At 45.5% G+C, this 12,261-nt stretch overlaps 1 protein-coding gene across 4 annotated transcripts in view; it reads left to right on the top strand.

The window, feature by feature from the left end:
• Positions 1 to 12,261, top strand: part of robo1 (roundabout, axon guidance receptor, homolog 1 (Drosophila)) — a 217,054-nt gene that overhangs the window by 197,855 nt on the left and 6,938 nt on the right. For all 4 annotated transcript variants that reach the window (XM_076734888.1, XM_076734890.1, XM_076734889.1 and 1 more), the window contains 8 exons: positions 595 to 795; positions 3,674 to 3,700; positions 5,167 to 5,209; positions 6,958 to 7,112; positions 9,060 to 9,446; positions 10,124 to 10,240; positions 11,384 to 11,528; positions 11,816 to 12,046. In XM_076734888.1, coding sequence (XP_076591003.1) covers positions 595 to 795; positions 3,674 to 3,700; positions 5,167 to 5,209; positions 6,958 to 7,112; positions 9,060 to 9,446; positions 10,124 to 10,240; positions 11,384 to 11,528; positions 11,816 to 12,046 — 1,306 coding nt within the window. The remainder of the gene's footprint in view (positions 1 to 594; positions 796 to 3,673; positions 3,701 to 5,166; positions 5,210 to 6,957; positions 7,113 to 9,059; positions 9,447 to 10,123; positions 10,241 to 11,383; positions 11,529 to 11,815; positions 12,047 to 12,261) is intronic.

Raw genomic sequence — 12,261 nt, 5'->3', positions numbered from 1 at the left:
GGTGCAGACGGTGCCTTTCCAGTGCGTTTCACAGTAGAAACAGCTTAAAGGCATTCACACCTCAGCTTTCCACAGATGTGCCTCAGTTTGCTAATTACCCGGGTGTCTGTATTTGAGGGATGATCTCATTGGATTTATTTATATGATTACGAAACAGCCATCGCTCGCTGTAAATGACGCCTCTCTGTGTTTTCCTGTGCGGTTCCGTCAGGCTTGCGTGGCACACGGGCTGTGTTTGAATGTCTTTGGTTGCTTTCGTCTGTTCACCTGCCACCGTTGAGTGGGATTTGCCATGAAAGCCTTGTGAATAATAGAGAGAAACGTCTCCATTTCCAAAACTCTGGCTTCGTAGGCACCCACTGAGATGAAGAATTGTTTTGTGCGAGTGTTCGTATTTATGTTCCACGCACACTTCATTTATTTGAAACAGATTTTCACTATTTCAGGTTTTTCCACTCAATATTTTTCCTCTTCTCCCCCCTGTTGTCACACTCCTAACTGCCTTCATTTCACATGTGCTATCCAAAATTTCCAAATGTACCTTTATCCTTTCTAATCTTCGCTCACATCTCCACCGATCCTTCCCCTCCTCAGATGCATCGGGGCGGATGACGGAGTCTGTGAGCCAGGAGAACCCCCTGTCCCAGCAGATCTCGGATGTGGTCAAGCAGCCGGCCTTTATAGCAGGCATAGGAGCTGCCTGCTGGATCATCCTCATGGTCTTCAGCATCTGGTTGTACAGACACCGAAAGAAGAGGAACGGCCTCTCCAGCAGCTATGCAGGCATACGCAAAGGTCAGTACATGAACGCTGGCAGGAATATCCGCTCGAGTCTCTGATTTGCAGCGCTGTTTTCAGGTTAGAGGTTTCTCGTTTACAAAATTTGGTGAGAAAATGCAGAGCAGTGTTTCTTAGTGTGGCACTGTGTTTATTGCTGTTTCAAGCCAGTCCCCTCCACCTTCTTCATCCCACATGCTGCCAACCCACCTCACATCCTGCCTGTCACTCACAGAGAGATGTCTTTGTAGAGCGCTCTAGGTGAAGTCTAACTGAAAGTACTCTCCAGTAGAGTACTTTAAGATGTGATGTGAGCTCCCGCTGAGTGTGCTGCATGAAGACATCTTTTATTTCTTTTTTGTACCTCTGTCACGCTGATTCTGCAAGGGTGTGTGAAGAGTGTTTCCAGTAAAGAACATTTTGAGGTCCAACAACTCCCCTTTTAGCAACTCCCTCCTGACTGTGCAGGGGAAGAGAGAATATCTTGCAGTAATCCCTCGTTATCAAGGACACGCCGACATTTTCACATGCTTGAAGAGCTCTTGCTGTCCTTTCAGAGAGGGCCGGTTAGATATGGACGAGTTGAGCATTGAGCAATCCTGTTGAAAGTGTCTACTTACCATATGTTTTAAGAAATCAGAGAATATGTGTTTGGGCTGCCTTTCAACCCTCTTAGAGTAGCCACAGTGTAACGCGGTGGGTTTTTACCTGACTTGAGTCAAAGTGACAGGGTTCATGACATGCCCAACCTCTGCCCACAATAGTTGGAGTATAAAGAGAGCTATTAGCCTTTCTTTCTGAGTCTCATTTATGTGTGGGCTGGCTTAATGTGTGGCCTTGGGCTGTGCAGCTGCTGCCTGTGAGCTCTACCTGCACTGTCCCCACTCCGGGGCTCAGGTTTACCGCTGACGCTCGGGTTAGAGGAGATCCACGCTTCAGCCTTGAGCCACACACAGACAATAGACTGACTTAGCTGTTGCTAATCTGTGGCTGTCACGTAGGAAATGCAGCCGATCCGTGCTCTGAACCCACTGCAGCCGTGCTAATAGTGGGAATTTTAAGTCAGCAAAGCTTTTCTGTAAGCTCAGTGGTCTTTTAGACATTCCTGTGTGGTCTGTAACGGTCAGAACATTTTGAATGATGTCTTGATTTAACTGTAAGTCTGGTAACACACTAACCTTACATACAGTAAGTTAGTTTTGCGATGGAAACAATGTACAGTCTGAGAAATCTTCATCCAAACAAAAAGCCTCATAGGGAATCAAACAGCGCTGTGTCGTTTTGATCAAAGTAACTTACAAACAGGTTCTTCAGAGGGATGAAGAACATTGGAGACTTCATGAGTGCAGTAATGACCTGTGGCCAGGCGGTAGAGCTGACTGTGTAGACTGAGGTTACCCTCCTGCTCTCTGTGATTCTATATGTTGATGGTTACTCACATAAACTCACAGATCTCTTGAGGGGCACAGTAGGCAGACATGCTCCCCCTCCTTGCCCTCTTCCTCCTCCTCCTCCTCCTCCTCCTCCTCCTTGTGCACCCAGACCACAAGAGGCCATGGTCTTTGTTGGAACTGGTAACTAAGAATGTTTTGAAAAGAGTATAATTGCAACCACATGAAGCAACAATCTGCACTCAGGGTGAAATAGGTTGAAATGGGACTTGCTGCAGTGTGTGCTCATGCTGCTTTGAACAGACTACATATTTAAATTTGTAAACTCAGAAAACGCTGCTTCTTATTTCCCTGCCAAGGAATGCAGCCATGCAAACCTTATGGTAGTCTTGTGTTGATCAAAACTAATGGAAATTTCAACATTGGGCAATATAAATTTTATTACGCCGTGCTGCAGAAGTCCTGTAAAATATCTCATAACTGAAATAATCCAAACAAATCAGCTAAAAGCTTGAGATTGCAGCATCCAGATAATTACTCAACAGAGTCGTAGCCCAGTTACAGCTTCATCTAACCGCGGATTAAACATACGTGGCGGTCCTGTGTGAGAACAGAAACCTGATTTATGCATTTCGGTCACGTTTACATTTGTCACAGACTGTTTTGCCCACCGAGCGTTACTCAGTCTCCTCTTCAAAGGCAGTCATAAAAGAGATAAAAGCCACCCAACTGCTCACATCTTCAGACTTGTTTGAGCGTCAAGAGGAGAACATGATAAGATGATTGTGGCATTTAGAGGACATTTGTTGGCACAGGTTCTGTATGAATGAATTGTTTGAGGAAACGAAAATATGACAACAGCAGTGTCTTTCTTCTCAGACGTCCCTCTCAGATGCTTATACTGGGGGTTGCAGGCGGGCAGCAGCATTTCTAAAATGCACATAGTTAAGGCAGTGCAGTGGCTGACCGTCAGCATGGTGCAACATTGCATCAACTGCTGTGAATACTGGAGCGTTCTTCACTTCTTCAAAGAGGTCAACAACAAACAAAGCATGTTTTATAGAAGGTACCCTCAGTTCACAACAGCCAGTACAGAATCTCAGTCTGCCTGCAGTAGGCTGATGTTCTGCACGAGGGCCCCTTCCATGCAAAAGTGTGAGTAATTGAGCTGGCTGGGTGATGATGTGAGTGTTAGAGATAGCAACAGATATCTCCCCAGTGTGTGACCCCTGCCCAGCAGGCCTCTGACAGTCTGGGCAAGGATTTGAACCAGCAGCTGGCTCAACACTCACTTTCCCCCAGTTGTGGTCCGGAGATGTCTGCCAGGATCAAAGACTGGGGGGCAGCGAGTAGCGTGTGAATACAGGCTAAACTGCTTTTTGTGGATTTATGTACTTTAACAGAAACAATGCGGCGATGAAGCATAGAAATGATGTCGCAGGAACTAATTCCAGACAGCGCTGACGCACAATAACTCGATTTCCTTTACTTTTCTGTCCCTACAGTGCCGTCCTTTACTTTCACACCAACAGGTAAGCACAGATTTATTTTCACTCTGTACAGTCAGTTTTTGCTCATGCACAAAACAGTACACGAGCACCAGCCCTGTCAGGACATTTGTGAAACACTTCCTTTAATAGTCCTAATAGATGAGAGCAATTAACTGTAAGTCAAAGGGGCTCGTCGTTGGCACGGTTTAAAGATCTAGTAAGAAATAAACGTTCCACCAAATGTTTGGGTCGTGTCAGAACGTCACGCGTACAGAGCAGCAGGCCACACCACCGAGGAGTTGTTCAAACTAGTGGTAACTTGATCAAAGGGCTGTGAGCAACCTCAGATGGGATTTAAGAGAATGACACACCAGCAGCACTCCAACACACCAATTAGGTAAGCAAGCGGCAGCAGAGCTAAAGAGGTTATCTGTGAATTGAAGTGACACGGTGTAAAACAGTTAAAAGAAAAGCTCTCTGTGCCTCGCTATCTTTTTCTCCCCGCGACTTTGTTTGTACAGTCCTCTCCTCCATTTTTCTTTCACTCGTGGACTTTCATCCGCCTGAAGTTCTTTGTTCCCTCGAGGTGCGTCAGGGGTGTTGGCAGCGCTTAGTGCGATGGAATGGGCGAGAGGAAGTAAAGTGAGAGCAGGAGGAGAAGAGTGAGAGAGACAATGCAGTACAGTTTGTGTTTGTGGTAATGCTGGCTGATCCTGTCTGTGCAGAGGTCGTATCTAAACAGTAGCACCGTTGTTTCGGTCTGCCTCGAGGCTTGCAATCAGTCTAGAATAACTTTTGCAATAACAAGCTTGTTTCATGATCAGTTGGAAACCTCTCAGGTGAATCACACTCCTCGCTTGTGTGGTTTGGGTTTCTGTCTCTTTAAGAAGAAAATCTCTGCCCTGTTGCCCCGTGTAAAACCAGGACGTTACAGTGCATTATGCTGATTTGAATCTAAAACCAGATTGTGATGCTTTGGTTTGCATTGGAGAGAGCTAATCTTTGAGCTCCTCTGGCTGCATGCAAAGACCAAAACCGCACTTCCTGTTTTGAAAAAGAGACAGGGAATCGACACAGCTGAGGCCCTACCTACCCCTCTTCCACCTTCTCTCCTCTCAGGGAAGAGATTGTAATTAAAGTTGGAAGTTTATCTCTCCTTCACACACCAGCAGCTTAGAGCTCCTTGAAAGAGTCCAACTTCCAGCATGCGGAGCTTCAAACACACTGAACCCCGAGCCAGAAAACCAAAGAGCTCTGCATCTCTGTTCCTCATAAGCCTCTTACATATCCTCCTCCTGCTCCTGCTCCTGTTGCTGTGTGTGCGTGACTCACCTGAAATGATACAACACACATTCATTCATAACCTCATTTAACTGATATAATAGCACACGTACAATGAGTAATGTCATGTTGACCTTATGTGACAATGGCAAAGAGATGGCGATGTGATGACATTTGTAATAATTGTGAAATCGTTATTGGGAACTCATTATTTCCTCTCTTTTCAGTGGCGTATCAGAGAGGTGGAGAAGGTGTAAGCAGCGCTGGAAGGTAAGAGCTCATTTACTGTTTTTAGTAAGAGTGTGTATGATAACGTTTCAAATATTAAAACACATTTTGGGAAACTGAATGATTAGAATCTGATAGCAAATGCATCAGGATGCCAAACCTGCCTGAATACATGAGTAGGGATGGGCAAGTGTACTTTTCCTCAACAAACACTAGGGGGAGTGCTGTGACTTTCTTAGGCAGCAGAGAGCTGAGGAGGGGTAAGGAGGTGCAATAAGTATGTTATGCTAACAGGAACAAAGCCCCATGGAGTGTGCCAGGAGCCCATCCTCATCCTATATGGTGGAGAGCCACATCCAACCACAAGGCTGTGCCATAGCTTCACCCTAAAACATAAATGTAGATCCGCGCACACACACGGCAGTAAAGCCACACCTCTTCGTGCTGAGGAATGGTGCACTGTGCACAAACAGCGAGACAGTGCAGAATTAGGGATGGTAAACACTGCATCTACTTGCTAATACACATTTGTATATCCACTGGATGGCATTTGGCATGTTTTCATACAGCAGGTTAATGGTGAAAACTGAGTATGCAGAAGAAAAAAAGAGGAAATATTTTTCATGTGTTGCCCCCTCTTTCTACAGAATGTACACAATACTGTGTAAGTGTACATTTGTGTGCATTGTTAATGAACAGTTAGCTTGGAGCCACCAGCAGTAAATCCATATTCATTATATTATCCAGTTCTGTGATTGAATCCCATATGCAGCACGGCTGTGTCAGCTCTGCACAAAGACAATGGCTATTCAATATCAACATACGACTGCCGGCGTGATTGAGGGGCTATTGTGAGATCGTATTTGGCTGTACAAGACAAATGTGTTCATTACCAAAAATGAATCCAAGAAATGAGTCATTTGAGGGGGAATGAGGAAACGTAATTCGATGCTAATTCAGTGTTGGGATATGCAAACTGGGAGTCGTTCTGTGGCCATTTGAATACTGTAACAATGTATGGCCCGGGTAGAGTGGCCTGCACTCACTTTGTATGTTAGATTGATTCATCTCATGAGCAATAGGAAGCGATTTATTCTCAGCTCTTTTAACACTCACTGGTTGGCCTGAGGTCAGGCTGTACAGTAGAATCCTGTTAAACCAGTGATCTTGTATTGTGTTGGGATTAAAGCCCAGGAAATTGGAGTAAGACACAGAAACAATAGAGATGGATGGCCAGAGGAAGATGTGAAGGACCGGTCTGCATAGCTTCTTTTCTTTCCTTCTGTACAGCTAAAAAAGCTTTTAAAATGATAGAGATGTTGTACGACACCGTGGAATGTAGTCGGGGAGTATTTGTGGTTCACTGGCTGTTCAGGACGCGCATTTCGCAACACTGGGAGTGAATTTTATCTGGCTGTCTAATCCAGGCGGATCGCTAATGTTCACGAGGGCTCAGGGAAAGTGTCATCGGCTGTGGGCAAGTCAAGCACACACAATTTATTTAGCTGGGCTTTTTTCTAATGTGCTCCCTGGGCCTGTGTGTGTGTGTGTGTGTGTGTGTGTGTGTGTGTGTGTGTGTGTGTGTGGCCAAAAGGCAAAAAGCACTAAAGCCGGATTTCTATTTTTCTTATTCTCAGCTGCTGGATAAATAAACTCAACATAATCTTCTATTTCAAATATTGTGTTACTGTGGGTGTCTGAGTTCATTCACATAAATGTCATTGTGGTGTTGGCTTAGTCTCTTACTATTGTTAACCATTTGGTCCCCTTTTTTTTTCCTTTTTTTGCAGGCCTGGTTTGCTAAACATCGGGGAATCTGCCACTCAACCCTGGCTGGCTGACACATGGCCCAACTCCTGCTCCAACCACAATGACTGCAGCATCAACTGCTGCACTGCAGGCAACGGCAACAGCGACAGCAACTTGGCAACATACAGCCGTCCAGGTACGTAGTGTCGGCGCTACCATGCACGGGCACCAACCAGAATAAACACTTCCCTCAAACGCAACGATGCAGTCCTTGACAAAATAACTGCGGAGATAAGAAATGGAGGAGCTGGGGGAATCTGCAGTGCAAAAGGAAGTAAAATCTGATATCTGGGTTAGCTCCCTGGAGAGCTGTACTGTGTAGCTCTCCTTTCTGTAGGTCTCCACACGAAAAACCTGAAGAAATATTAGGATTAAGAGTGGCTGTGTGCTTGTGTGTTTGATTTATCTGAGGTTAAAGTAGAGCTGTTTTAGGAAGGAAATAAAAGGAGCGCACTGAGAGGGGCTTATGGCTCTACTCTGTTGCTAATCGAATTGCTCTGCTGATTTCCATACTGTTGTTATAGCCGGTAATGTAATTTCCCCTAAGTGCTCAGTTATTTAAGAAATGTGCAGCGGGCGAAGAGGTCAAGGCTGGACTGCAGACGGTGGCCATAAGCAGAGGAAGAGAGGATGATAGAGGGGAAAAAGGTGCACCTGGAAGACCAGATGGAGGAGGGAGAGAGAAGAATAAGTGTATGCACAAGCATACAGTGAAACGTATGCGTGGAGGTACAGAGCGTGAATGAGACGAAGAAAAGCAGGGTAGGCGGAGAGGAAAAAAGGGAAGGAGACGACCAGGTGGCCTTTCAGTTTATTCAGCACTTGCACACTTGTCAACAAAAGGGAACAAATCTGGCCTCAAGATCTTATACTCTGCTACACACACACACACACACACACACACAGTGACCTATCTCAACAGATACACTTGCAGCCAAAAACTTCAGCTTGGATGACAGAACTTAATGTTATTAATTTTCAGCTGTGACCCAAGTCTTAAACGACTCAAGCCTCGGAAACTTGGACCGCAATGAAATGCTTTATGTCCTAAATTATGCACTTTGGGACTGTGCCTTTAAGGGCAGCCCATAATTCCTATCCAGCTGTTCGGCCTAATATCCGTCCAGCCATGCAATAGTTTCTTCTTACATCCAAACCTTTGCCAGTGAGGATTAATAATTCATTTTGTACACTTTATAGTCATCAAGTTCAGTTTTTTCTTTGTGCTAATCACCCTTCTGAGGTTGGAGTGTTTAACCCTACCTTAACACAGTGCGAGATGTTTAACAGGGAATAACAGGCTAAAGGCAGCCCTCACTCTTCGCATGACGCCCCGCTGTATGACACTAAGGAGCTTGCCAGACGCATGCTTTGTGTGTGTGCCAAACCTAAACTCTGTGAACATTAAGAGGATCAGTGACTAGGTGACAGAGCAAAGAAATAGGAGTTAATGTCCCTTTATCTCAGCCATAGGGGCGCTTTCACACATCAACCTTTGAAGTGTCGAGCTGTTCCGTGCCGCTGAAATGTGAGGCGCATGGCACGAGCAGCATGCACCTATGGCCGTCCTTGGTATTTACTGCAAGGCTGGCTCTCAGATCTGCTGGAGGATTTGAATATTTTATGAGCCAGGGAAAATTGGATCTGTCAGTGGAGCTGTGCTTTTACTGCGCGCCTCATTCCAGGTCTTTGATACAGACATGTCTCTCTGTCCCTCTCAATGAGCAAAGACGCTCCCACTGTCAGATGGAAAAGAACAGAGATGACACCCACACTGAGTCACGGGTGAGACTGAGAAGGTGTAATACCACCTGTGTCACTCACCTAAAGTAGATCATCATTTGGCAAACAAAACCGGGACTTTAAACCGAAATAGAAATATCTCTCCGGTGGGCACAGCGATCTCTCAAAAGCTTGAAATTAATATGTAAATGTATTTCACTTTCCTCAAATAACTGCTTTCAGCTCTGCAGTAGATCAGATGATGCCCTATTGTTTCAAAGCTTTTACCGAACTGGCATACTGCTGCTAAGCTGATCAGCAGTAGACGAGATTGACTAAATACCCTCCTCATGTTCTCCAGCCGACTGCATCGCCAATTATAACAACCAGATGGAAAACAAGCAGACCAACCTCATTGTGCCAGAGTCAGGAGTCTATGGAGATGTAGACTTGTCCAACAAGATCAATGAGATGAAGACCTTCAACAGCCCAAACCTGAAAGAAGGCCGGTTTGTGGGTCCGGGGGGCCAGCCGACACCGTACGCCACCACCCAGCTCATCCAGTCCTCCATCATGGGCAACAACATGAACACAGATCGAGGAACCGGAGGGAGCGGAGGCGGACTCGGGGTTGGAGGGGAGGTGAATGAAAAACACTGCTGGAAGCCCACCCCAGTCCAACAGCAGAAACAGGAAATGGGCTCCCAGCTGCAATACAACATCATGGAGCAAAACAAGCTGAACAAGGGTGAGTGTGTGGAATACCCGGCAGCCATGGTTAAAGAGGTCAACTCCGAGCCATGATCTTCCTCCACTTGATTTTTCCCTCTGTTCTCTCCTCTCCCGGCTCTTCCAGCCTCACTGTGGAAGCCTGTAGAAGAGTTTCATGCTCATATTTTCCTTGGTTCTGTCTCGCTGCTTTTCAGTCAACATAGGCGTCATCACTCTTTCTTTCTGCCTGTCTGTATGGCATTCATGTAACCCCTCATCACCCTCCATGCAATCATCTGTAATCTTTTTGGGCCAGGGCTGAATTGCTGTCGTCAAACGGTATCTGGGTTGTCCTTCTGTAATGAAGGCAGGTGTGAGGGTTTATCTTTGGTGTTAGATTTCTAAAGGAAAGACAGACAACTCTTGGATCTTTAGACGCTTTGAACAAAGCTATCATCACCATGTTGTACCTGCAGAGAGGAACCACATCTGGGGTGATAGTTTTGAGATTTTTCTGCAGATGTTGCATGTGTTCACAAACTCACCTGAAACGATGAAGCATGAGCTGCATGCCTCTTGTCATGTGTAACACTGTACGCTGCGATCATTTCCTTTGAGAGGTGGTTTTCCACAACTGACGAAGTGCAGTTCCTGCTTGATTTGTTTTAAAGTTTCTTTCACACTAACAATACACTCCATTCTCCTCACCCTCAGACCGCTACAGAGGAGGCGACAGCCCAATGCCAGCGACCATCCCCTACAACCAGACCCATGACAGCCACACTGGAGGCTCCTACAACAGCTCCGACCGAGGCAGCAGTAGCACCTCCGGTAAGAGGGTGGGGGCACTGAGGAGAAGGGCATTCAGAGGTTATAAAATCAACACATCCACAGGCTCTTTCTCTCTCCTGAGGTTGTTTGGAGTTTTACTTTTTGTGCTCTTTTTAATTTAACTGCCAAAGTATTTTCCCAGCTTATTATTGTTGTGAACCATATAATCACATACGCACCCCCCCAAGCTCCATTTGAAAATCCCATTTTTGCTCAAAAGCAATAAATCACTTTGAGACGCTAATATGCATGCTTTAAAATGGTAATTTGATTAATTTCCATGTCAGCCTATCTTGAAGAGGAATTGAAAGGGAGATGCCTTCAGAAAGTGGAAAATTGCTGAATATAGAGAGAAGAGGAAAGTGACAACAATGCCTCAAAACAAAGGCGTGCCCGGCGTTTGCTTGTGTCTTTTGTTCTCTGCGTGCAATGTCATCCGAGGGATGTTTATAGCAAATTCGATAGAAGGGTATTTTGGCACTGTTTTGTTTTGTGCTTCCTATTTCATTTCTCTGTTTGTCCTTGCATAGTTTCCATTGCTTTCATTAATTGGCTTTACTTTAATTCCAGTATGGAGCAACCTAATTTCATCAGGGCCTCAATGTCCGTCTGTGGACAAGGACAAATGATAACACATCGCAGACGGCATGCAACACTGCCACCTTAATGCCATGTATCCATTCTGATATTGCGTTTGAAGTTCAAGCCATTAAGGAGAAGCCTTTAATGCTCACTGCACCTCACAGCTCATTGGTTCACAATTCTAATAGTTTGGTATTAATTGGCCCCTTTTCTGCCTTTTTCTTCCTACCTTTTCTCTTGGTGCTGGTTAATACCGCTGTAGGAAAATGACTGCCTTTTATAGTATTTCCCATCATTTAATAACCGAGAGGCATGTGAGCACACTTGCATAAAGTGGAGGGTTGCATTAGCCTTTGCACTCTCACATGTAAAATGATCTTTTCTTTGTCAGCCAGTCTTGTTAATGCATTTTATCCGCTGTCAATTCCTTACTCATTACCTTGCGATTTCTTCAACATTAATAATTGATGTGTTTGTCTGAGACAGAGCGAATGTAAGTCCGTGTTTCTGTAGGTGTCTGGTGACTGATGGAGTGCTTTTTTTCCCCCCATTTTTGAGCAGGGAGTCAGGGTCAGAAGAAAGGAGTGCGCACCCCCAAACTACCCAAACAGAGCACAATGAATTGGGCTGACCTTCTGCCCCCTCCCCCTGCAAACCCACCCCCGAGTCGGAGCACAGAGGAGTACTCTCTATCGATGGAAGAAAGGTGGGACATGTCTGCACAGACACAAAGACGCAGACAATCTGACAGGCGTGCACACACTGTATTTAAATACTCGTTCATTCTTCCTGCCTTTTCTCCTGGTTCTCGTGTTCATTGCAAGCATGTGCCCCAAGGGTTTTCTATCTATTAGTGCTAGACTCATGTCAAACCTTGATAGAAGGGTGGCATGAATATTTAGTGCATGTTTTCCTGGCTTCAGTATATGAAAACATTCATGTTTTTCTGTGAGGGATATGAAGGTAATGAGGCTTGTTTCTCTCTGTTGGCAGCTGTGACCCAGACATGCAGTGCCCCATGCCCCCCTCTCACATGTACCTGCAGCCTGATGAGCTGGAGGAGGAAGAGGAGATGGAGAGAGGACCCACGCCTCCCATCCGAGGGGCAGCCTCTTCCCCTGCCGCTGTATCTTACAGTCACCAGTCCACAGCCACCCTCACCCCCTCACCCCAGGAGGAGATGCAGCCGATGCTCCAGGATGCACATGACAGCCATGAACGCAGGTACGGGAAGCGTAACAAGTAGCAAAAGAAGAAGTAAAAATGTTCATGAAATACTCTTCTCTAAAGCCACATTGAGAAATCTCCCAAGTATTTGAAATTCACAAGTGTTTTCCATGTTTTAGCCCATTAACTCCAAATTCTGTATATTATACAGCACTGTCGGCCATTTTTCAAAAGCGTATCTGAGCTTTTAGATTGATTTCTTACCGTCCAGG

Source organism: Chaetodon auriga, chromosome 7, assembly GCF_051107435.1.
Source record: "Chaetodon auriga isolate fChaAug3 chromosome 7, fChaAug3.hap1, whole genome shotgun sequence".
NCBI classification, from domain to species: Eukaryota; Metazoa; Chordata; class Actinopteri; order Chaetodontiformes; family Chaetodontidae; genus Chaetodon; species Chaetodon auriga.
Note: the sequence above shows the minus strand (reverse complement) of the source record. Positions and strands in the feature narration are given on the sequence as shown.